The sequence below is a fragment of the Lampetra planeri genome, chromosome 52, assembly GCF_965212315.1.
Source record: "Lampetra planeri chromosome 52, kcLamPlan1.2.h2, whole genome shotgun sequence".
NCBI lineage: Eukaryota > Metazoa > Chordata > Hyperoartia > Petromyzontiformes > Petromyzontidae > Lampetra > Lampetra planeri.
This window is the reverse complement of record NC_136158.1, coordinates 6,366,096-6,390,194: the sequence shown is the minus strand read 5'-3', so window position 1 is coordinate 6,390,194 and position 24,099 is coordinate 6,366,096. Positions and strand designations below refer to the sequence as shown.

The following is a 24,099-nucleotide window of genomic DNA, read 5'->3' as shown; positions in this document are numbered from 1 at the left end:
GTAGAAGGGAAATAATAAAATAATAAAAATAAAACAATCAAATACAATTCTCACGACGTTTCGGCCACAACGCAAGCAGCCGTCCTCAGGTGAAGAATAGGTCTGAATGAACACCACCAAGCCAAGCCTGGTGGTGTTCATTCAGACGCTGTCTTTCCGACAGACCTGTTCTTCACCTGAGGACGGCTGCTTGCGTTGTGCCCGAAACGTCGTGAGAATTGTATTTTATTGTTTTATTTTTATTACTTTATTATTTCCCTTCTACGTGACTTTACCGAAAAAACCAAGAAAACGCAACGTCCGTGACGTATGAAGGCCACGTGACTCGCGCTCCACGTGACCCCCCCCCCCCCCAGGTAAGATGGCGCCACCGTTCGCACGCTCGACATGGCGTAAGGGAGACCCCGCGATTGGCGCGATCCGGTCACGTGCTCCGAACGTGCCCGGAACTTCCTGTCACGTGCCGCCTTTCCCGCGACCGTTGAGCGCCAGAGTCAAAAAGTGGAAGAGTCAAACACGGAGGGTGAGAGGCGAACACACGGAGAGAGAGTTTAACACACTCAGGGAGAGAGTTTACACACGCGGGGAGAGAGTTTAACACACTCAGGGAGAGAGTTTAACACACACGGGGAGAGAGTTAACACACACGGGGAGAGAGTTAACACACTCAGGGAGAGAGTTTAACACACGGGGAGAGAGTTTAACACACTCAGGGAGAGAGTTTACACACACGGGGAGAGAGTTTAACACACTCAGGGAGAGAGTTTAACACAGACGGGGAGAGAGTTTACACACACGGAGGGTGAGAGTTGATAGGGGGAGAGAGTGAATTCGGTGACACGTCTGGCTCCGTGTCGCTCGCCCCGCGCGCTCCTTGCACGGCTTCGCTCCCCCCGTGCGCGGTGTCTACAGCAGCAGCAGCAACAACAACAGCAACAGCAGCAGCAGCAACAACAACAGCAACAGCGACAACAACAACAGCAGCTACAACAGGTACAACAACACCAACAGGTACAACAACATCGGCAGGTACAACAACATCAGCAGGTACAACGACAACAACAGGTACAACAACAACAGCTACAACAACAGCGACAACAACAGCAGCGACAACAGCCACCACCCAATACACGTGTCAAGAGCACGGTGCCGGGACCTTCAGCAGGGTCCACGTACTGTACTGTAATAGGCGACGTTTCGGGCAAGTGAGCTACTGCAGGTGCGTTGGCGCACAGCTGACATCGGTTAACAACACCACTCAGAACACATTTGTCAATAACACCGGCATTAAAAGGCGAATCGTAGAACGGGCGACGTTTCGAGCAACGGCCCTTCTTCATGGCACATTGAAGAAAAGGCTGCTTCATCCTTTCTTCATTGCGTCACCTGTCCCAACCTCGACACGGGTCTCCATAGCTGTCAACCCCTTATCAGCGGGGCCCTATCTTATTACAGACTAATTTAGACTTTATTGATTACCTCGTGTCCTTATAAATCTCAACGTGCATCCTACAAAGTCTCATCACGAGGAGATAAACACAACCAAATAGATAAAAAAAACACTTTTTGTGTTGCCCGTATTGAATAATCACTCCACTTAATTCTCCAGACTCCCATCACAAAAGCCTGAAAACTCTGCACACATATTGTGAGAGTCACCACCTACTCCCAGCACACTGTGTACATTTAGAAACGTGCATTGAGATTATTTAGCGTATTTTGCTGCTATAAATTTCCAGATGATTACCCACACTCCGTTGAGCCATCACTTGTGACCAGATTGCTTCTGAAAAATAAGCTCTTAGCTCCGTGGGCTTTACCTGGTAAGATAACAACATAGTTTCGTTTTATTTGTATATATTTTTAAAGTGATTTGTTTACTTTTTCTATACTTTGCACTCCTGCCGTGTTTTTGCTTCGTTGATTTGTTGTAACATTCTGACCCGCCCCCTACTGGGACATCTGTGGAAAAAGAGCTTTATAGCCCATCGGATTCCTCCAGTGCAAATAATTATTCTGATTCCAAATGTTACAGCTGCAGTCTAACGCAAATGCATGTTCTTGTTTCTCGCAGGCATTTGGGTGACCCTCTCGCATGCCGTGTTCGCCCCGTCCCTGCTGAGAGTGGCGCGTCGTCGCATCTGGCCGCGAGCATGGAGCCGGCTCCGCGTGGCGATCATCCCACGGTGTCCGACTCGACCCTCGTGAGGCGAGAACGCGAGCAGGATGCGAATGCCGTGCCGCCACCGCCGCATCGCAACGCCTCCGCCTGCCCGCCCACGTTCGCCAATCTCAAGACGTCCTTTCCTCTCGACGACACGAAGACGTTCGACTACCCTGGGATCGAGCCGACGCTCAACCAGACCAACATCCTCCGCGGCATGAAGGACAACGACATCGGCGGCTGCCTCTCGAGCACTGCCAACCATCACGTTGACACAGCCGGCCCGGGTGAATATTTCACCTACGTGGCTTTGCCCCATGGCTCAAACGTCGCCGATAATATTCCTGGCCTGCATCGCGTCCCCAAGTCGGCCAGTGCCGACGCAGCCGATTACCTGGCCGTTATGCGCTCCGCCGATATAAATTACAAAGTTGTTCAAGCTCCGTACGACGCTCGGGGCTATGTCACCGGCTACAACGCCGAACCCCTGAGAGCGATATCCAACGGCGCCGCCAGGGTGACGCGCAGTTTTCCCGGCGGGCAGCAGGTCGTTGCCGGTTTTCCGTTTGGTTTGCACCCGCACGGCACGAATCGCCTGGTCTTCCCGAATGCCTATGGCGCGAGCGTAGAGAACCGTGAGAACGTGCCGGCATACCCCGGGAGCGCCGGCTTCACCTCGCATGCCAGCAGGGCGACCAGCATGCCGCCCTTTTCACACTACGAGCCGAAAGCGAGGGCGGCGGGTAGCGGCAGCCGGTCGTGCGACTTGGAGATGTGGCAAAATCATCCGCTTCAGAGTGCAGGTCATCAGCTGTTGATGTACCCGAAGGTGAGAGTAACCGCGGTTGTGTGATCGCCTTCCCGCAGCCCTTACGTTGGTTCCTGTCGGTGATGAGTTTCACTGGGGGCTGAATTACGTTACTTTCAGAATCCAAAAGCGCAGAGGAGGCCCGGTCGCTCAGAGGTCAGAGCGCTGAGGTGGCACAGCTGAGACCCTCGGTCAACCCGGGTTCTCAAGCGTCGCGAGTTGATGGTCTCAACCTGGTCACCAATGACTGTTCAAAAGATACAAACTTTCATTACCTTTTATTTTACGTATGTATGTTGAACTTCTTTTGCACCATACGTAGTCAACTGTGATAACCGGAGTCATTACCTTTTGTTGTACATACGTATTTTGAAATTCATTCGCACCTTCCGTAGCCAAACCGTGCTAACCGAAGGTGCTAATTCGTAGGTGTTCTGTACTTATTTGGCTAAATTCCAGCTCTAAAAATTAAAATACCGTACAGTATTCGTTCGAGAGTCATGTGACGACCATTACTTTCATATGGCAGAGCTGGTGGGAAAGTGCTGCCCGCTATCGTGTGTGGAATAGAGGTCACTTGAAGGAGGGATCTCGGAGGTAGCTCTGTGACGTCCGCTCCCGTGGGCCGTTCTCTTAACATGAAGGGACACGCACCGCTGCGTGACAGATCCGAACGGGTTCTTGGTCTCGCGATGCCACTGTCAGACAATCGGGATAGAAATAAAACTGCACCAGTTTGTGTGAATATTGGCCTAGTGATGAACAGTCTGTGCATGTTGAAACGGTGTTTATCTGAGGGTGCATGCTCACAAGCATGCATACTACAGTAATTGTGAAAAGTAGAACCGAGTGCTACTCTTTCGCATGGCGATGGTAGCAGCAGCAGCGTGTTCGGGAGCTTAATGACAAAAGTCGAAGCCTGCTGGCCACGAGAGGGCTTCAGGAGAGAGTTCCTGTAGGTTTGCTCCTCCATTGAAAAAGCGCAGACTACAGTGGGTTTTGTGTATGCTCCACAGTGTGGGTTGCATGGCCACAAGCGCACTGCTATTGGCTTGTCTTGAATTTTCCATTCGGTTTGTACATTTTCCGATGCGGTTGTTGATTCCACCAGTGTCTTCGAGGAGGAACGTCAAAGTCAGGAGGTTAAACGATGTTTGTGTCTCGAACGAGGCGTTGATTCCGGACTCCCGCGTTCCACTCTTTTCTCCAGCGTTCTTCCGGATCTGGGCGAGATTCTTTGGGGGTTGGAAAAGCGCGATCCCAGACAGGGGGATTGGGGACTTGAGTAGAGCGGCGACGAGGTGACGTTGTTGAGGTGTCGGTTGGTGGCTGGGTTGTCGTCGGCAACAAAAGCACGGGATAAACTCCCTCGCAGTTTGCGTGAAATACCCCTCGTTGCTCTTCGTAGGATGACGAAGCGACTGCGGACCTCAAGAGAAAACTGGGTGCCGCGGAGCTGGAGGTCAGGACCCTCAGAGATTCCCTCCTGAAGGTCCAGAACGATCACTCGGCGCAGCTCAAGAAGATGGAGGAGAAGGTGCTGCACGTTTACCGAGGAAACGTTTGCAGAGCGGTTTTAGTGGCGTCGGTTTTTTTTAAGTTAACGCCCAGCAGGTTTTTTTGTTTTCAGCAGCCAGGGTTACTACGGTTGATTCATTTTGGGTTTTGCTGACTTCCTGATTATCGTTCCGATTCATTCAATCACTTTGTGTCCATCGCACCCGCTTATTCGTGCCTGAAGATGCTCCACGCAGCTTCAAGCGACACGCCGTATGCGATCGGCTGAATTTGGCTTTGAGAATTTCCATTTAACTCACCGGCGAGGGAAGCTTCAACTATAATAACTGCCGTGTTTTAAACACTCGTACACGTGACGCTTGATTCGTTTGACCGTGTCGGTAAAAAGGAGTTCCTAACGACACGAATGTGGTCAGATTATTACGTGGCCCTCACCTCCTTCTTGTCGTACGGCTGCTGACGTAGATGCAGAGGCAACGACTACAATTTCACATTCAGTCGGTCAAGCCACAGACAACAGCGTCAGCAGCAGCAGCGGAGTGCATCTTTAATGTAGTGGTTCTTAACTTTTACTGCAGCCTTGCACCCCTTTGGTTCTCAATCGTAAAAAAAAATATGTTAATAAATACATAGAGTTTGATTAAAAAAAAGTGGTTGTAACGTACGTGCCCATACTTAATTTGTGTTTTGATAATTTATCTTCTAAAACAATCTGCCCATGTCTGGCACCCCCAGGAAGGGCATATCGCACCCCCAAAAAGTGCAGCGTGTACCTCAGGTTAAGAACCACTGCTCTAATCTCTCCTTTGTATTTTTTGGATCGGGTATTGCATCATCATACGTTGTACGGTTTGTTCTGGATGACCGCAGTGGCCTAACCAATCAATTATGAATCAATACCCAAATGCACCCACAATGCAATTTTATCTGTTTTTCACTTGCAGGGCTCTTCGTGGCAAACGCTAAACCTCACTGGTTTTTTGTGTGCAGCTTAGGCCTTGCTTGGCCCGTGTGAACAAGTGCATGTGCTCCCAACAGATTAAGAACAGAGACAAGCACATGGAGTCCCTGAAGAAGCGCTGCCAGAAGAGCGCGGAGGAGCGTGACGAGAAGGAGCGGAAACTCCAGAGCATGGACAGATACCTCTCGGCGTTGCCCACCATGGAGGACCACCAGCGAGACCTTCAGCAGGTCAGCTGGACAATTAGGGATGTTTAAAACGATCAGAGCTATCGTCGTTTATTTGCTCGTTTACCCACGGAAACCTCGAAAGACTATTTCGGTCTTCGCAGCAGTAGAGGGATATGTTCGTGCCCTGTGCGATACCACTTGAGTGATTTGTAGGTTTACTCTTCAGCATTGGGATGTATCGGCCATACCAGTTACATTGTATGGGTTTGTATATATATTTATATATATATATTTATATATATTTATATTTAGCAAGCTATAACAGGAAATTCCAGAACCCGGAGGAAGCCCGTTCAGAACAGGGGGAGAACGTGGAAACGGCACCTGGAAAGGCACTCGAACTTTGGATTCAAACCCAGGGCCCTTTGCTCAGCGAGTTGATTCCTCTTCGCCGCCTCCACCCAGCCACTCAAAACTCCTCTCTAGGGGCAAACGGCAGAAGGGTTTTTGCGTGAAATGTACAGCCCTTTGACAATGCACTGCTGGATGAAGGCCTCCACACATCAATGGCACAGTCATGCGTTGTTATTTGATCATTTTATTACGCTGGTCGGGTGAATTAATGAGCAACGTGCTTAAATCCCCGTGCCTCTGTCCACCCTGCAGTATGTACGTTGAACTTCTATCGCACCGTACGTAGCCAACCACGCTCATCGGAGGAGTCGTACGGTGGGGGTGAAGTGCGGGTAACTCCCCACCTCTTCCAAGCGTGGAAGAGTCGGCCAAAATACCCTCTGGAGGGAGCAATTTCTGGCAGCAGTGGTGTGGGCTAGCGCCTGCGTGGGCTAGCGCCTGCGTGGGCTGCGCTTGTGCCTGGAGAAAGAGAGGAGGGGGGTCACCGTGCATCGCCACGCGTCGGCGGCAGTTACGCAAAAGTCGCCCGCTTGGCTTGCGTCGCCGACGTTTTGAACGTGCCCCCCTCGGCGTCGCGTTCGTTTTCATCGCCAAACAGATGACGGAGCTGGAAACGTTGAGGTCGAGTTTGCAACACAGGGTGGAGGCCCTGGAGGGAAGGCTGCGCGACAGGGATCGCGAAATCCTGGACCGAAAAACCAAGGAGGAGGAGCTGATGGCCGCAGTGCAAAGGTACGCGCCGCTCGGGGAGAGAGAGAGAGAGAGAGAGGGCGTTCGTCCGTCCTCCACCGAGGAGGAGAGGAGGCACAACGGTCAGAAGTTGGCTCGGGCGCAGGCGCCGGGGTGGGTCGTTACGCCGCAGGATCGCGAAGGGGTGGTGTTGGCAGCGGCTTGGGAGAGGCCTTCCATCCAGCAGTGGATTGACCATGTTCTGATGATGATTTTGTCTGGCAGAAAATAGTCCTCGCCCAAGCCCATTAATCAAATGCTGGATGAGGGCCTCCCCATGAAGCGCGGTTCGTGGGGGTGGTTATTTGACGATACTGCACCATGCCGGTCAGTACGGGTTGGTGAAGATGGGTGGTGCGTAGCGGTTTATTGACGAAGGTCTGTTGGCTATTGCAGTTCTTTAAGTAACACGATGAGTGCTTTGTGCTTCACATGTGTGTTTTGCAAACCTGCAGCCTTCAGCACAAGCTGGACTCACTTGAGCAGTCAAAGAGTCCCCCGTCTGGAGTGGACGTGACGCAGCTACGGCAGGAGAACTGCAACTTAAAGAAGGTTCGTGTTCCCCATGTGCGTCACCTTCATGCGTCTCTCGCGTTGCAGACGCGATCGAAGCCTGCGGCCTGAGTCCGGGTCGGCTCCCGGGGCGACCGGTTACGTGACCGCATCTCCCGCGTAATCGCGCAGGTCAATCGTCGCCCGCAAACGCTTTGTCCACGTCCGAGCCAGCGGAGCGGCAAGCAAAGTAATCGGCCAATCGCAGCACGCGCGAATGTGTCACATGATGACGCACAAGCGTCGCCGAGCGGATGGAGGCTTGACAGCAGAGTCTGTCTCCACTGCGAGCAGCAACCGGTTGCGTGCAACTGCTCGCAACCGGTTACAGAGACAGACGTCCACACGTGAGCGGTTCAGTTGCGTCAACCGATTTGCATGCAACCAGCTGATGGCTCCGATGTTGGACCTGGCTCTTTCGCAAAAGGGTCGGTGCCGTCACGCGTGGTGTGCACATTCAGGTGAAAGTACAACGTGAGTGCCACGTTCCCTGGCAGGAGATTGTCGTGTGTGACGGCTGTGTTTGCGATCGTCTTGGTTGTTTGTAAGTGAGTGAGAATGGAAAACGTTGGCAAAGGCTGGCCGCCTCCGACCACTCTCACTCTCAGCTCCGTCGGAAGCTGAGCAGGATTTTGAGCCTGGATAGCGGGTGGATGGGTGCCCAACCTTGCGTCCGCTGCTGGGAAGCGACACTCTGTGGACAGCGCTGCACTCCCTACAGCCCTCGCCTCTACAATCCCCCGCCAGCGGCAAACCGCGTCGACTTCCGTGGTGGAGTACGGCCCTCATCCAGCAGCGGATTGGCGGTGGCGCCGTGCGTGCGGACGCTGGCACCCGCGGCGCGATGCGGCTGCGTTGCCGTGGCGGCGGTGGATGCTGCTACGCGCTAACCCCGCCGCGTTTTGTTTGCCAGATCGTAAACATTTTAAAGAAGAAGCTCGAAGCCCTCACCGAAGAGCATGGAGATAAAATCAGGGTGCGTGTTTTCAACCTCGTGGCTTTACCCTGCAAGTGCGTGTGTTCAGAGTGCATGTGTGTGTGTGTACTGTAGTTTGCTCACTAACAGCACTTGCCCCAACACTTTGTCAAGGCTATATGGGGGTTCTTTGTCTTTGCTTGTACTGGAGCGGTTAGCGCGCTGCGCTACAAACCCAGCGATCCGAGTTCGATTCTGGCTCACGGTCAATACCGGTGATGATTATGTGAACTGGTCCTGGGCCTCCCCTAGGTCGACTCAGCCTCAAATGAGTACCTGGTGCGGTGTGTAAACATCGCCACTGGGGAGACAAAGTTGACTGGGCGTGGTGCTGGCCACCCACCCCCTTGTATGCCGTGCAGGCCTTCATAGGTGCTCACAAACAGCACTTGCCCCAACAGTCTTTTTCAGGCTATATGGGGGATCTTTGGGTTTGTCTTTGTTCTGCAGTGGCATGCCGGATCACACACACACACTTTATTGGAACTCCCTTGTTGGCATTGAGGTCGCCATCGCTAAAGAAGCTCCCAGCTCGTGGGGCGAAACGTTGGACATCGGCGGATGCTCGGTGACGGTCAACTTAACACACAATGATTTCGCAGCCAATACGATTCATATTGCCCTTTGGGTTTAGGCTACAATGATCTGGTCAAATGTGGTTCGTAAGACCCTCCACCACCCAACACGTATTAAATTGTCACGTGGTGCACAAGCGTTTAACAACGCAGACGATTGTTATTGTTTTAGGTCCCCGACCGGTGATTTACGTTGTAATTCTCACGGCCACATTTAGCAATTGAGTATACGACGTTACGTCAAGCGTCATCAGGATAGAATCCAAAAAGTCAGAATAGCCATGTCACCTGACCCGGATTTTTAAAATTGGTGCCATAATTTCACAAGAGCAACTTGTTTAACGCGTTGGAACAACCAATCGGATTTCAGGCAGATATGAACCACTACGAAAGAATGCATCTGCATCCTAAGTTGTGTTGAGTGCGGCGGGTTACGTCGGCCCGACCCATAATTATTCACTGCTGTGGCCTTGTGCACGCTCTCCAGCTCTTAGAAGAGCAAGTGGTGCACGAGGAAGAGGAGAATGCGGCTCTAAGAGATGCGCTCGGGGAGAGAGACAGCGGCCTGCAGGCCCTGCAGAGCGCCGTCAAGGAGGTGCGTGAAATTACAGCGTCGTGTCAGCGTGGCGTGATGTCAGCGCGACGTCGCGCCGTCGTGTCGTTGTTGCGTCGTTGCATCGTGCCATTGTCATCTTTCCATTGTGCCATTATGCTATTGTTCCATCGTGCTATTGTTCCATCTTGTCATTTTCCATTGTGCCGCCATTCCATTGTTCCATCGCGCTGTCGTGTCATCGTTCCATCTTGTCACCATATGATCCATCGTTCTATCATTCCTTTGTGGCGTCGGCCCAGCGTGACAGCGGTGTCATCGTCGCACGATCCGCTGCGCCTTGAAGCATCCGCAGGCCACGTAGCCACAGTGGTAGTCGAGATGGGAGGCCCTGTGATTGCTGTTGTGTTGTTGTTGTTTTGCATCAAATTGCTTCACTTGCTCTCAATCCCTTTCAAAATATTTCCACCGTGCTTCGCTGGGTCAGTGAACTCACCGAGGCCAGCTGCAAGTCAAACAACTGGGAGGGTCTCTCTGCTCAGTAGTTGGGGTGTGCGTTCATCTCCGCTGGCAGTCCTGTTCCAGTGAATAATTATCACGTTTCTCCGCCACCGAGGGACGATGCCTTTGGAGATGCGTTGATTAATAATTATAGGTCTTTAGTGCATTTGGTATTTGTTCTGCTCACATAGCGCTGGGCTGCTACGAACGAATGCGCTGTGTTTCACAGATGGGTATCGTCGGCCAGAAGGAGGGCGATGTTGATATCTGGTGTTGCTACCTTAAAGTAGGCCACGTGTTGTGATATTTGATGTTGCTACCTGGTGTTTCTCCGTTGAGTAATTTGAAAGTGATTTTTTTTATTTGGACCGGTGACGCCAGCACACGTGGCCTACTTTCCTCTTTATGATGATCGTGTCTTTGATTTGTAACGAAATTTTGGATTAGGCCACGTTCATGATCTGGGTCAGTTTTGTGTCGTTCAGACCCCTTGACCACCCGACACGACCAAACAAATGAAATGGGTGTGCGTGGTCAAAGCGTTTAACAACGCGATAATTATTATTGCTTCAGCTCCCTCACCGGTGAGTTGAAGTGCAGTTCTCACAGATTTAGCTCCGTTGAGCTCGGTGGTTCTTAACTTGGGGTGCATGCACCCCCTGGTGGTGCCAGATGCCCTTTCTGGGGGTGCGAGGCAAAGTAAATAATTGAAAACACAAATTAAGCACAGGCACGTAAGTTACAACTACTTTGTTTCATCGAACCTATGTATTTATTAACATTATACACTTTTTTTACTGTTGAGAACCAAAGGGGTGCAGGCTGCAGTAAAGGTTAAGAAGAACCACTCGTTTAGATACGAAACGTTTCACTTGCCACTCTGCCCAGGACAGCATCCAGGAGTTCCGTTATGACTTCCTGATGTTTGGCCTAACCCCCAAAAGACTCAACAGCGAATCGTAGCCTTGGCCGTGAAAACCCACGTGGTTTTTGTCGTAGTTATTGTTGGTGGTGTTGTTGGTGTTGTTGTTGTTGTTGTCGTCATCTCACGCATGTGTGTTGTCAGCTCGCGGCTCAAAACCAGAAGCTGCTGGACGGGCACTTAAGCTTGAAGGAAGAGCTGCAGGAGACGATGGACGTGTCGCGCGATCACGATCGGCTGAGCCAAGTCGGCAGCGAACTCCAAGCGCAGCTGAGCCACTGCTTTGACGAGCTGCGGTCGCTGTGCCGGGTGGTGTGCCAGCGAGTCCACGGGCACGATCCGAACCTGTCGCTGCTGCTCGGGATTCAGAGTGAGTGCCCGGAGGGAGCGTACGCAGCGGCGGGGTCCGTCCGTGTGTCTGTGTGTGTGGTGGTGGCTGGTCACCCACCCCCTTGTGTGCCGTGCTGGCCTTCATAAGTTGCTCGCTAACAGCACTTGCTCCTTTAGTCTGTTCAGGCTATATGGAGGATATTTGTATTTTTTTGGTGGTGCTGGCCATCCACCCCCTTCGGGTGCAGTGGTCGGCCTTCATAGGTGCTTGCTAAAAGCACTTGCTCCTCCAGTATGTTAAGGCTATACGGGGATCTTTGTCTTCGTCTGTTTTTGTACCCGGGAGTGGCAGTGTAGGGGAGCGGTAGTAGTTAGCTGCGCTACAAAGCCGGCGATTCCTGCTCACAGCCAACACCTTTGACGCTTATCTGAACCAGTCCTGGGCCTCCCCTAGGTCGACTCAGCCTCAAATGAGTACCTGGTGCACTGTGTAAAAAACATCGCCACTGGGGAGACAAAAGCGGCCGGGCATGGTGCTGGCCACCCACCCCCTCGTGTCCTGTGCCGGCCTTCATAGGTGCTCGCTAACAACACTTGCCCCAACAGTCTGTTAAGGCTACATGGGAGGGGTAGGAGGAGGGGTCTTGATGTCCCCAGGACCTGCGGAGTCGAGACGCTCGCGTTGAGCACCGGAGCGCTGCACCAGCGGCCGCTTCGGGGTGGCGGTTGCTCCGTGCCGGCGTGTGACGCCAGCGGCGGTGAACACGAAAACCGGAGATCTCGCCAAATGTCAACGGTTGTGCCGATATGGGAGGACTTTAGTTGAGGCGGCGTTTAGCTGGAGGTAGTTAGCCGGGCCTACTGTTGCACGCTGGGCGGGCCGAACGTCTCGGAAGAGGAGGGAGTATACCCACACTATAGTCCACCGAGATGCGACCTGCGGATCGGCTAACTGCGATGAACCCGTGCACACCGCTGGGTGGACAGAGGCGGCAGTGAGGGGGAGTTGGAGGCGTGGGGGGGGGGAGATTTAAGAAACTTGGCACCGTTGTCTCAGCTGCCACGCCGGGAGATGGGATCGAACCGGTAACCTCCGAGTTGCAAGCCCGGTGTTGGAACTCCGTTCCTCCGCTGTGGCAGCGCCCCCCAGTTAGTCGTCGGTCCTGGCATTGGGGGGGACCTCGTTACACGTGGCCATCGTGGTTTGCGATTGGCGGCTCCTCTTCATAGGGCGTGCGTGTTCTCTCACCGCCCCCCCCTCCCAGGCCTCGCGCACGATGAGAGGGACGCCGCCGGTGGCGGCGGTGCCGACCGTCGCTCGGCGAGCTCCCCGCCCATGCCGCTCGCGTCCACATTGGACGGCGTGCGGCAACTGCGGCGCGAAGTGGATGAAGCGCGTGCCGTGCTCTCGGAGCGCTACGCCGAGGACGTGGGGGAGAACTGCGCCGTGCAGTAGGCGCCAACGCCGGTGCCACCATGCCGGTGACGAGCGAAGGGGTGCTTTTAAGAAGGTTTGGAGAAATTATCATTTGGATTAAAAAATATTGGGTTTCAGTCTTTGTTTGCACCTTATTTTAGTGATTTAATAATCCCCCGATTTGCTTATTAAGATTTCATCCTGCCCCGGTGGTAGCTCGGCGGTCAAGCGAGCCGCTCGGCAGCGGAAGGTTGCGAGTTCGACTCCTGGTTGGGGGTCTGACGCAGCCCATCATCATCCTTCTGGGATCATCAAAATGAGTACCACAGTGTGGCGAAGTTAAGTGGATGCGTCCTCTGGATCAACATGGCCCCTGCAATAGGAGTGTGGAATTTCCACGGTCACTGGCTCTACAGGGCAATAAGCAGGTCAGCGCACCGGTGCTCGTTTGAGCAGCAGGAAGTCGCTGACTTTTGCATGACGTATTTAAGTAACTTGTTTTTGCAGCATGTCGACAATAAAGAAGTGCGTTCGTACGATTTAACACGGTGACTGGAGTGCTGCACCGTCACTCAATGCGTCTGCGACTCACAATTTGCCACCAATATTTGGGAACGGGCCCCAACCCTGTGTTGGCTGCGGACGGCCGTGCCCCGGGTTAATATGGTGACGACATCGGCGCCATGTGCAGCTTAAGAATCGGAATGTTCATTGATACCGGACGGAATCCCATGAGCTATGGAGCTCTTTTCCACAGACGACCAGTCGGGGCGGGTCACTGACATCCTACCTTCTGCCCACATCGCCCCTGTTGGCACCATCCCAGCGGTCGGCGCGCTTGCGTTTGTGGCTGCCCCACAGGGCCGTATTATCCAATAGGCCACAGTAGGTACTGCCTAGGGCCTACGGAAACTAAAGGGGCCTACGAAAACTAATTTTGCCCGTGTTTTTTTGTTGTTGAATGTGTGATCTGTGATGAACGCCATCCTTTTAAAGCTGCGTTATCCAATTAAATTTTCGCTTAAATGTTTAGGCTTTCTTTTTTTCTTCAATTTAAAATTAAATCTGCTTGTCTGCGGGTCACAGCGCTCTCCCATCTAATTAGGGCACAGACTAAATAATGAACATAATCAGCAGTGATGACGTCCAGTGGCTGGACGAAGTACCGCGTCAGAAACAAGCGGATTGACAGCGGCAGTACCAACTCTATAAAGTTTACACCTTTGGAACCTCCTTTGCCAGTAGCAAAATATGATCATTTTTTTTTACCCTTTTATCTGGCAACAAAACTGACACCTTTTTTACAAGGAGTCATGTTTGCATTGACCACAATACCTGCGGTCGGATTGCAAACAAAAAACACAACTCTGATAATGTATGCACTGCAGATATTTTGGTCAATACAAACATGACCCCTTGTAAAAAAGGTGTCAGTTTTGTTGCCAGATTAAAGGGTAAAATAATTATTATTATTTATACAGTGTATCACTGAAGGCCTACGAATTAGAAGTGCCTCGGGCCGACAAGAACCTTCATCCGGCCCTGGTCCGCCTGGAGGTGTCTCTCCTGGTGGTCTGTCCAGCACCAGCTGTGGTGGGGGGGGGGGGTCCCCCCATCTTGCCGACTCGCAGCACCGAGAGCCCCAGCCATGGAAACTCCTCCGCTCTCTCCACGACTGCCCCTATCGCTTGTGGCGAGTTGAGGGGGTGTAGTTTTTTTCGATGACGCAAAATACCCGGGGAAGGTGCTTCATTTTTGGTAGGGCTGATGGTAGCCCCCCGCTCCCCACCTCTTCATGGCACGCTTTAGGTTCACCCCAGGCATCGATCAGCCCTCCCACTGGTATCTGTACCAGATGGAAATACCTCTGGTACACCCATGGAAAGCTTCTGGAACTGCGCGGGCGAAAAAGATGTTCAATAATGTAGGAGCTAGAGGACATCTCTGTACCCGAAGGTGAACAGGGAATGGCTGTTCTATCCCGGATCACGCAGCTTTACCCGGGTCTGCCCACCATCGGCAATGTGAGCGTGGGTTGATGCGACGCATAGCTGGTAGTGGTACTTATTAATGGACTGACCACGTATCTGCGAAACGACGTTAAAGGGGGAAGACATAAATCGAGGTATTATTGCAATTCAGAATCTGAATATTCATACTGGAGGAATCCGTTGAGCTGTAAAGCTCTTTTTCACAGACGTCCAGCAATTGAGTTGCAGGTGAAGGGGTCACCCCCCACCCCTTCACACCCTTCCAGAGCCCTCATTGGCCACTGGTGGCCCTGAGGGTCACTGCTGGTTGAGATCGGCCTCCACCCCAATGGGATTGCTCAGTCACCACAGCGTTACCGACCGTCAAAGGAGGTTTTTTTGTTTTGTTGCCAAGTCATTACAATAACCCAGCGAAACAAACATCCGTCGTCTCCGAAGTTGTTTTAATTTGTGTGTATACTCTGTAAATGTGGTGCAACAAAACTAAACCGTAGATTTACAACCAATAGTGGATAACACGAGAGAGACGATACAAGATTTGCCCAGCCGCAGCGGTGTCGGCACCAGTCGCCTCGACCGCCAGTTCTCTTCTTTTTCTTCTTCTAAATCGGCGACATTTCCTCTTCACCGTCGCACCGTGTTCTCATTTTTGTCTCGGCGTTTCCGTTTGTTCTGTTGACCTCGAAATGTCAAACACAACTTCACTTGCACAACTCTTAATAGATTCTCGCACGCACCGGTTCGTGGTGTACCCGCGAGCAGGAACCACTGCCATGTGGTTCCCACTCGCGGGTCCGTGGAATGGGCTCTGTGACCTGACGATGCCCCGTGTATGGTTACAGACGACGAGTGTAAATGTTTTGGGAGTTGTAAACGTATTTACACACGACAAATTACAACCGATACAATAAAAAAAACCTTTACACAATGTCACGTGCAAAAGAACATTTTAAAAAAGAACAAATTGTATTCACTTTGTGACCTTATTTAAGAAAGACAACTTTTAAGCCCACGTGGTCACAAGCGGAGCATTGGAGCAGATAAGTGCAGACACAGCATCAACATGGCAGGAGGGAGAGCCCTGTAGGAGGATGAAACGCCCCCCCCCCCCCGTTCCTGACCGAAAATTGTCATCGTCTGCGTCGCAGAAATGTTTGCTGGGTCGCGCCCGCTCGGAGTGGGTGGCATCGTGGCCACGACTTTGGCAAATGGGTGCGGTTGGTATTCTGTAGTGCAGGTGGCCGCGAGCATCAATCGTCACGGTAGGAATCCTCGTGAGTCACGCCAAAGATGAACCTCGCGGCACTCGGAGTCCGTCCGTTTGGGGGGGCAGGAGGAACACGAGAAATGTTCGGGCGGGGAGCGGTGGCGCAGTGATGAAACAAATAATAGGTTTTACCCTTTCTGGCAATGAAGCAGGTGTTAAGATGTTCAAACGTCAAATGGATACAGATTGCATGGCATCAAGTCCGCATTAACCACACACAGTACCGGTACTTGTTGCAAAAACAAAACAAACATGCTCTGATAATAACACGATGTAACACAATTTTTGTTCCTGGGTAGTAAGTGTTATTTCCTAATTGCTTATGCCTAAAAAGTAATAAAAATGGCTATTATTCCCCACAAACTTTGCTTTTGTGACCAGGACAGTGATATGTTGAAATGTACCTATTTTCAATGATTAAATGTGTCTTTTCGTTAACATAAATCAGAAAAAACATGAATCAAAATTAACATGTATTTATACTAAAGTAATACAAAAATGACTTTAAAATATTTAGGAGTAGTTTTTCGAGATTTACGATGATACTGTAAATCACTTTAACGAATCAGCCCCTAAATGTGGCCTTCCATCGTGTTCTCGTCATACTGTCCTTGGTAGCGGCGTTCAAAGTCCAGTCTATCCTGGTGGAAGTGCTCGCCTTGCTCCTCCCGAGTATGCTCCCATGTTCTTGAATTTATCAAGATGAGCATCAAGGATATGGACTTTGAGGGACATCCTACAGCCCCCATTGTGCCGTAGTTCTTCACCAGAGTTTCAACCAGCTCCACATAGTTTTCGACCTTGTGATTGCCCAGGAAGCCACGAACCACTGCGACAAAACTGTTCCAAGCTGCTTTCTCCTTACTAGTGAGCTTCTTGGGGAATTCATTGCACTCCAGGATATTATTTATCTGTGGTCCGATGAAGACACCGGAGACAGCTTAACGAAGAAGTCTTGAAGGTACTTGAAGGCTGCCGACTCCTTATCTACAGCTCTGACAAATTGTTGAATAAGGCCCAATTTGATGTGCAGTGGTGGCATCAGCACCTTCCAGGGGTCCACAAGTGGCTCCCACTTGACGTTGTTCCTCCCCACAGAGAACTCGGTCCACTGTGGCCAGTCCCGCCTGTGGTAGTGCATCTTGGTGTCCCTGCTGTCCCAAAGGCAAAGATAGCAGGGAAACTTGGTAAAACCGCCTTGGAGACCCATCAGGAATGCCACCATTTTGAAGTCTCCGATGACCTCCCAGCCATACTCATCATACTTCAAGGCGTCCAGCAAGGTCTTGATGCTGTTGTAATCCTCTTTGAGGTGCACCGAGTGAGCCAGGTGAAGAGACGGGTACCTGTTACCAATATGGAGCAGCACGGCTTTGAGGCTCCTGGATGAGCTGTCAATCAAGAGGCGCCACTCATTCTGGTTACAGGCGATTCCAATTGCCTCGAACAGACTGGTCACATTGTTGCAGAAGCAGAGCCCATCTTGACGGGTGAAGAAGCTGCAAAAAGGTTGGTGACGCTTCCTCTGATCTGCGACTTGCACACTTTTATCCAACAAGTTCCACTGCTTGAGCCTAGACATCAAAAGCTCGGCATTGGACTTGGTGAGACCAAGATCTCTGGTCAAGCCATTGAGGTCTTTTTGGTTGGGGTAGTATGGGTTTCTTTCCTCAGCCCCACCTCTGAAATTGTCATCTGGATCTACGTCTTCCTCGGTCTCCGACTTGCTGCTCTCTTCTAAAGACGGCTGCTCTCCGGAGGAGTGGGTACGGGGAGCTCATGGCAGTCTGGCACCGGGGCGATGGATTGAGGAAGGTCCAGATACGTCCAATCCGACGTTTGGAAGGGTCCACCATGTAGAAGTAGCAGTTGCTTGAGTGGTCAGTGGGTTCCCACCAAATTATTGGGATAGCGAACTTCATGGCTCTCTTTTCCCCTCTGTACCATCCTATAAAATAAATTTCACCCATGACTAATGTGTAAGAGATTCTCGCAACATTTTTCATATATGATATATCTTTTCAATAACGTTGAAATTGTAAAACATTTTAAAATTAAAAACTTTTACAATTTTACAAATTTTAACACATTTTCTAACATAAAATGACGTGCAACAATTGTCCATCTTACCATCCAGAGTTTTTTTGCATTGCTCGCAGGTGAAATGAGGTGCCCAGGGTTTGTCTTGATCCCTGACAGGCATGCCAAAATATGCCTTGTTGGCCTCGCACATCTTAGCAGATGCTTCCACAGAGTGACTTTTTCACTCTTGTCTTGATAAATTGGCCGCAGACATAGCAAAATGCGTCTGCCGGATGCTTGCAGCCTCTTGATGCCATCTCAGAAAAATGCAGATATGTATCCACGTAGGCAGCTGGAACTAAACTGAACTGGTGGGCTTAAGGCCCCTGTATTTATACCACTTTATATTACTGAAACGTTCTAGATTGTTCTAGAAGTTATTCCAAGTTTACTCGGCACTGAATCTATCTGGAATGTTCTGGTAAATCGGTACATTTCTAAATATCACTGTCCTGGTCACAAAAGCAAAGTTTGCAGGGAATAATAGCCATTTTCTATACTTTTGAGGCATGAGCAATTAGAAAATAACACTTACTACCCAGGAACAGAAAATAAATAAACGTGTTACACATTGTCTTTGAAACTGATTGGCCTACAGCAGAAACAGCCTTCTTTATGGCCGAGTATCAATACCGGCGTTCGCCAAAACGCGATCAGCACAAAGGCAATGCACCTATCCAGAGCACGAATAGCTTCGGGTCGTGCAGTTATATCGATGGGTCCCTTTTTGCCGGAATCAAAATGACGAGAAAAAATGAAAAAAACAATACTCTATAGGTGTTGAGATGTTAAAAGGTCATTTTGATCCTGGCAAGAAAGGTCCCATAGGTGGGGCAGCCACAGGGCACCACGAACCCGGCGACCTGCGTTCGACTCCCAGCTGCGACCAGCAATGGGTAGGGCAAGTGGGACCTGTGAACCCGTTTGGGGATGACAACCAGACTTGAATAAACCCACACTGACCAGCGTGGGGAAGTATGGTTCAACGATCCCTGTGACAGACTGTGTGGGGAGGTAAAAAACTATTACGATATCTTACTACTGGCAAAGGAGGTCTCATAATGTAAATGCTTACCCCGAGCTCTCAATACTCTGATGGTGCATTGTCTTAGAGTTGTGCGCCTTTTGGCGTCATCTGGTCCAACACCATGTGAGACTAGTTTCTAAGAAAAGCTGTCTCAGGTGTGGACCAATCAATTTCAAGGACAGTGCATACATTATCAGAATTGTCTTTTTGTTTGCATTTTGACCGCCAGTGTTGTGGTTAATGCAAACATGATCACTTGTATAAAGGTGTCAGTTTTGTTGCCAGATAAAAGGGTAAAAAAAACGTACTACTGTGTGGGGAGGCCTTCATCCGGCAGTGGATTGACAAAGGGGCGTAAATAATTATGATTGTTATTCTTCAATTTCAGACTGTTTGCAAATAAGATCTAACGGTGTGTGGCGTTAAGTTAAGACGACGTAACTGCATAATACACATTACATTCCATGTTAAATAACAATTCCTATGCTTATCCTATAAACAATGTTAATTTTTTTTTATTAAAGGGATCCCTTGGACATCTGCAAAATGCATTAATCCTACTTCGATGAAAAGTTTTTTTTAACATTTAAATATTTAATGTTTAGAAAGTTTTGTTGTTAAGCTTTGCAGTTGCTGATAATAGCAACAGCAGGAGCAATAAATGCCAATTGGAAGAGGCGGTGGTGGTTGGTGGATTCAGCCTGAAGGTGACCGGCCGATGTCGAAATGCAAAGTACCGTGAACGTGACCACATGAAGCGTGCGGCTTACTGACAGCTGTGCACGATGTCTCAAGAGCAGAACATAATTATCCATAATACAGGTTTTTTTTTGTGTTAGATCGCGTAAATATATACATGTGCCATTAAACCCACCACCACCTGACACAGCCAATTAGTGTAAACAGAACGTGCCAATTCGTTATAAGTGCAGCACAACGGTCTGTTGGAGAGCAAAGCCACAACATTCATAATCCGAGTTCGACGTTTCACCAGTAATTACAACTAGCTTCATCAGGCAACAAGCCAAATTTGTGGGGAGATCCTCCTATTTCGTTCCTGAAATAGAGGAAGATATGTGATGATTATCACTTGTGTGCCCTTCTTGCGCGAAGTGGGATGAGGGGAGGATTCATGAATACATATAAACCTGCATTATGGATGATACTGGTCGCGAAAGCCTACGTGTTAAACAGAAGGTAATCACGTACGCATGCTGTATGCATGTTGAACTTCTCTCGCACCATAGGTAGCCAACCGTGCTAATCGAAGGTGCGGCGGAAGGACAAAGTAAACACGAAAAGCAGTTATCAAGAAATGAGTTTGTCAATCTAAATGACGATGATTTAAAAGTGCATGAGCCCCAGCGGCTTCCTAAAATCGGACGGAAGAGCGTTCCAGACGGCTGCAGAAGCGCATCTCAAAGTGCGCGATGCAGTCGCCATCTTTGTTCGATGGACTTCTTTTGCACCGTACGTAGCCGTATGTGCTTGTTTTTTTTTACTTTCAGCGGCGTCTTGTTCATAAGTGCACCGCAACAAGCCTGTGAAGTATTATTGCAGCCTTAGAGGATGGTTCGAAAATTGTCAAAAAATAAGTGCCTTTTTTTAAAAAACAAGTGTCTTTTTTGACAAAGACTGGATTCGAGATCTGATTCTTAGATTGATCCGAGAACCGGGCCCAGAAAACAAGTCGTTGTTGTTGTTGGCGTTGCTTCCGCGCACTTTTCCACCCGAAAGCGACGCACCATTGGGGGGCGGCGCCGCCTTTGTTCGAGAGCGTGTTCTTCACCAATTTTAAGTTTCCCCCAAAAAAGAATGGTCCTCAACAATCCAATTGTCGGACAAAAAATAAAATCTGAAACGCTTGCGACGCATCCGAAGCGCCCGTCCCGTGGCAACGTGGCAAGTGGAGTCGGACGTCGCCGGCCTCCATGGATTGCAGTCTCGCCTCCCGAGAATCACTTCAAGTCCTGGGTGGTGGCCATGTTGGTGCGCAGGGGAAGGACGCCCTCCACCCACTCGCCAGGCCGAGACACCATCTCCTCGAAGAGGCGCTTCTCCTCCCCGCGCGAGTCCATCCACTCCACGAGCTGCCCGTAGCTCATGCCTGCCAAGCGTCGGCACAGGCGACAAACGCACAACCACGCGGTCATCGCGCAGCCATCGGTAGGCCACGCAGCCATCGGTATCGGTGGCTCACGGGTGAACAGGGAAAGGCCCCAGCCCCGCTCAAGAGGCCTACTCCTCTCTGTTCACGCCGGCCGGACGTCTCTCGCGAGAGTACCCCCACACTACAGCCTAGAGCACGCGACCTGCCCGATCGGCTGCCACGTACCCACTGGGGAATTAGGAGTCTCGTGCCCTTGCGGCAACTGCCGCGTCAGGAGATGGAGTTGAACCAGCGAAGTCTGGCGTGTTAACCGTGACACCGCTGTGGCCTTCACAGTTCTCAGTCCAGCCTATCAGGGTCAGGTTTGTCGCTGGACATGTCTGCTGGGTGTGGCAAAACCGCTTCCTCTGGTTACAGGTTCTGCAAAACAAACCAATTCTAACGACCCTAGCATCCGCCCAGGACACTGTAAACTTCAACCATAGGAGGCTAGAGTCGTCTTGGTGGCGGCTACGCACGCCTGTCACCCAGCGCTGTGGAGGCAAGCGAGGGTTGGTGGATTGCGCAAACGTTGCGCCTGTGTTACGGATGATATGGATGTCTATTGTGTTGGTGAGTTGATTGGGTGGGGGAGAAGAACATTCACAGCAGGTGGCGACTAATTTAGGTGGCCCAGTAAGTTCTTGAGTAGGTCCAGGTGTGGCAGCACCTATTGTGGAGATGAGTATTTAAAGCGAGCTGCGAACAGAGCTAGAGGATGGAGGAAGGCAGCCTTGGAAGGGGCCTCTCTCCAGCAGCGCACCCTCGAAGTAAGGCGAGCACCCCATGCTCTACCGCGCCCTTGTGGACTCCCTTTGTGGAGCGACGCCAACATCTGTAACCGGCTGGCTACGCACGCCTGTCACCCAGCGCTGTGGAGGCAGGCGAGGGTTGGTGGATCGCGCAAACGTTGCGTCTGTGTGGGATGAAATGGCTCCTCTGGGCCGCTCCGATTTCCTCCCATTTACTTTACTTGGCCTCAAGCACCTTAATATACAGGGTGCTTACATTTTTTTTTAACACTTCTGAGAATTTGCAACAATACCACGAGAAATGTGCCTTCGGGCTCTGGAAACCACCTGGAGAAGATTCCAGGCAATGTGTTGACAATGATGGCCAACAAGTGGAGATTGACTTTTTTAAGCTATTAACATGACATTTGTTATCACGTTACAGTGTATCATTATTATCCGTTCTTTTTCCATTACAAACGATAGTCCCATATAAGTGTTAACATTGTTTTGAAGCACCCTCTATAGAGAGGGCCGCAGAGCTTGGGCACCGAGTGGCTGCCACCTTCCCAGTCGTCTGTGGTCCCCCCCCCCTCTCTCTAGGATGTAAAACGAATGTCTTTAGAACTTCTCTGCGTTTAGTTTGTCGATCCTTCCCCCACACCTCCAAAATAGCACGGTTGCCTACGCACGGTGCGGAAGAGGCTCAGCATACACACATACATAACAAGTGCGTCACAAGCGGACATTATTACTACTAGGGTCAATCGTCGATTCATCTGGCGGCTTCGCTGGGTGGGGGCGCCGGATTTATATAAGTATATAAATGTGTTGTTAAACCCGCCACCACCGGACACAGCCAATTAGTAAGGCTTGTCACGTAAACAGAACGTGCCAAGTCGTTACTAGTACAGCACACCGGTGTGTTGGAGAGCCAAGCCACAACACTTATAATCCGAGTACGACGTTTCGCCAGTCAACTAGCTTCATCAGGCGACAGCCACATTTGTTGAGAGGTCCTCCCTGTTTCGTTCCTTCGACTGTATTATTGCTCTTTGCGAGCGTGACCCCCCCCCCCCCTAAAAGGATTGGTGTGCGGGCGGGAGGGCGGGCCCGGCGCTCACCGGTTCCGTTGCCGAGCCGCACGCCGCCCAGGAACTGGTTGGTGGAGAACCGCTCGTGGTCCCAGACGGTGAGCTCCACGCACGCCTGCAGCACGTCCTGGTTGCGGAAGCCGTCGTACACCATCGTGTGGTTGTACTCCGGGTTTATCGACTTGCGGATCACCCGCGTCTTCTGGCGGCTCTTCCGGCTCGTGTCCGGAAGGATGTAGCTGAACGTCGGGAAGAGAGAAAGAGCGCATGTTGGGGTAAATTCAACTTTTTGTTGTTGTTGAAGATTCGAAGCTTAAAATCAACAGGTGAAAAATACGCGGCCGTCGTTGGGTCGGCAAGTCGGGAGGCAAGGGGGTTGCCAGATCACCACACCAATGACGTGAAACTCCCCGTGAGGGTCTTAGGAGATGCCCAGACCCCTGGCTCACCAGGAGAAGGTGGTACAGCAAGCGAATGAATCGTCATCTGTTTCTATCTGTATGGGTTTTATTTTGGTCCTCCGGTTTCCCTCGTCTTAGGATGTGCAGTAAGTGTGCCATTTGATGCGATAAACACGCTAAGAATATCCAGCACAATTGTGTGTGGACACACGGCTGGGACGGAGGGCTGGGGCGGGTGTGAGGGGGGGGGGGGGCGTAATGTCGGCGCACTAACCGGCCGTGTGCATGGCCGCTGCCCACGGTCGCGTGTCGGGACTCACCACTTGACGAACGAGTCGACCCCCTGCGCTCGGTGGGGCAGCACGTTGTTGGCCTGCTTGATCCAGATGTGGATCTCGCCCGTGGGTGGACTCTGGCCACCTGTCGCCGAGGGAGGAACAGTTAAAAGTCAAGGCGCCAGGAGGGCCCTGCAATTATCCCGGCTCGTGCCTCTGCTGGCCAGCAGAGGATATTTTTTGGGCCTAGTCTGCCACGCTGGTTAGCACCTTATTGGAAGAAGAGATGGGAGTACCCACACTTTACCTCATCACACGCGAGCTGCCTGTCGACCTAACTGCAGTTAACCCATTTGTTTTGACACTGCTGGGTGGACAAAGGCGTTGGGGCAGAGGGGGGAATTTAAGAAACTCGCCGCCGTTGTCTCGACTGCCACGCTGTGAGATGGGAGTGAAAGCAGTTCTGCTGACCGTTACACGGTGTGCTTGGTG

At 51.1% G+C, this 24,099-nt stretch overlaps 2 protein-coding genes across 5 annotated transcripts in view; one reads left to right on the top strand and one right to left on the bottom strand.

Annotated features, from left to right (window-relative positions):
• The first annotated feature begins 385 nt into the window (after positions 1-385).
• Positions 386-15,526, top strand: LOC144734701 (centrosomal protein of 85 kDa-like). 4 transcript variants are annotated; one of them, XM_078617012.1, is made up of 11 exons: positions 387-993; positions 2,075-2,451; positions 2,794-2,993; positions 4,381-4,509; positions 5,529-5,681; positions 6,634-6,767; positions 7,220-7,316; positions 8,230-8,292; positions 9,355-9,462; positions 10,988-11,213; positions 12,439-15,526. In XM_078617012.1, exons 2-11 carry the CDS (start codon positions 2,154-2,156, stop codon positions 12,627-12,629), a joined length of 1,599 nt encoding a protein of 532 aa, XP_078473138.1. In that variant the 5' UTR covers positions 387-993; positions 2,075-2,153; the 3' UTR covers positions 12,630-15,526. The 4 variants fall into 4 exon arrangements, with proteins under 4 accessions (XP_078473134.1, XP_078473138.1, XP_078473136.1 ...); XM_078617010.1 differs by having other exon boundaries at positions 529-549; positions 616-993; positions 2,075-2,993; XM_078617008.1 differs by having other exon boundaries at positions 386-993; positions 2,075-2,993.
• LOC144734700 (uncharacterized) overlaps positions 15,008-24,099 on the bottom strand; it is a 33,174-nt gene continuing 24,082 nt past the window's right edge. Inside the window, exons 15-17 of the mRNA XM_078617007.1 lie at positions 23,653-23,752; positions 22,962-23,170; positions 15,008-21,064 (exon numbers count right to left, since the gene is read on the bottom strand). Coding sequence (XP_078473133.1) covers positions 20,916-21,064; positions 22,962-23,170; positions 23,653-23,752 — 458 coding nt within the window. The 3' untranslated portion in view covers positions 15,008-20,915. The remainder of the gene's footprint in view (positions 21,065-22,961; positions 23,171-23,652; positions 23,753-24,099) is intronic.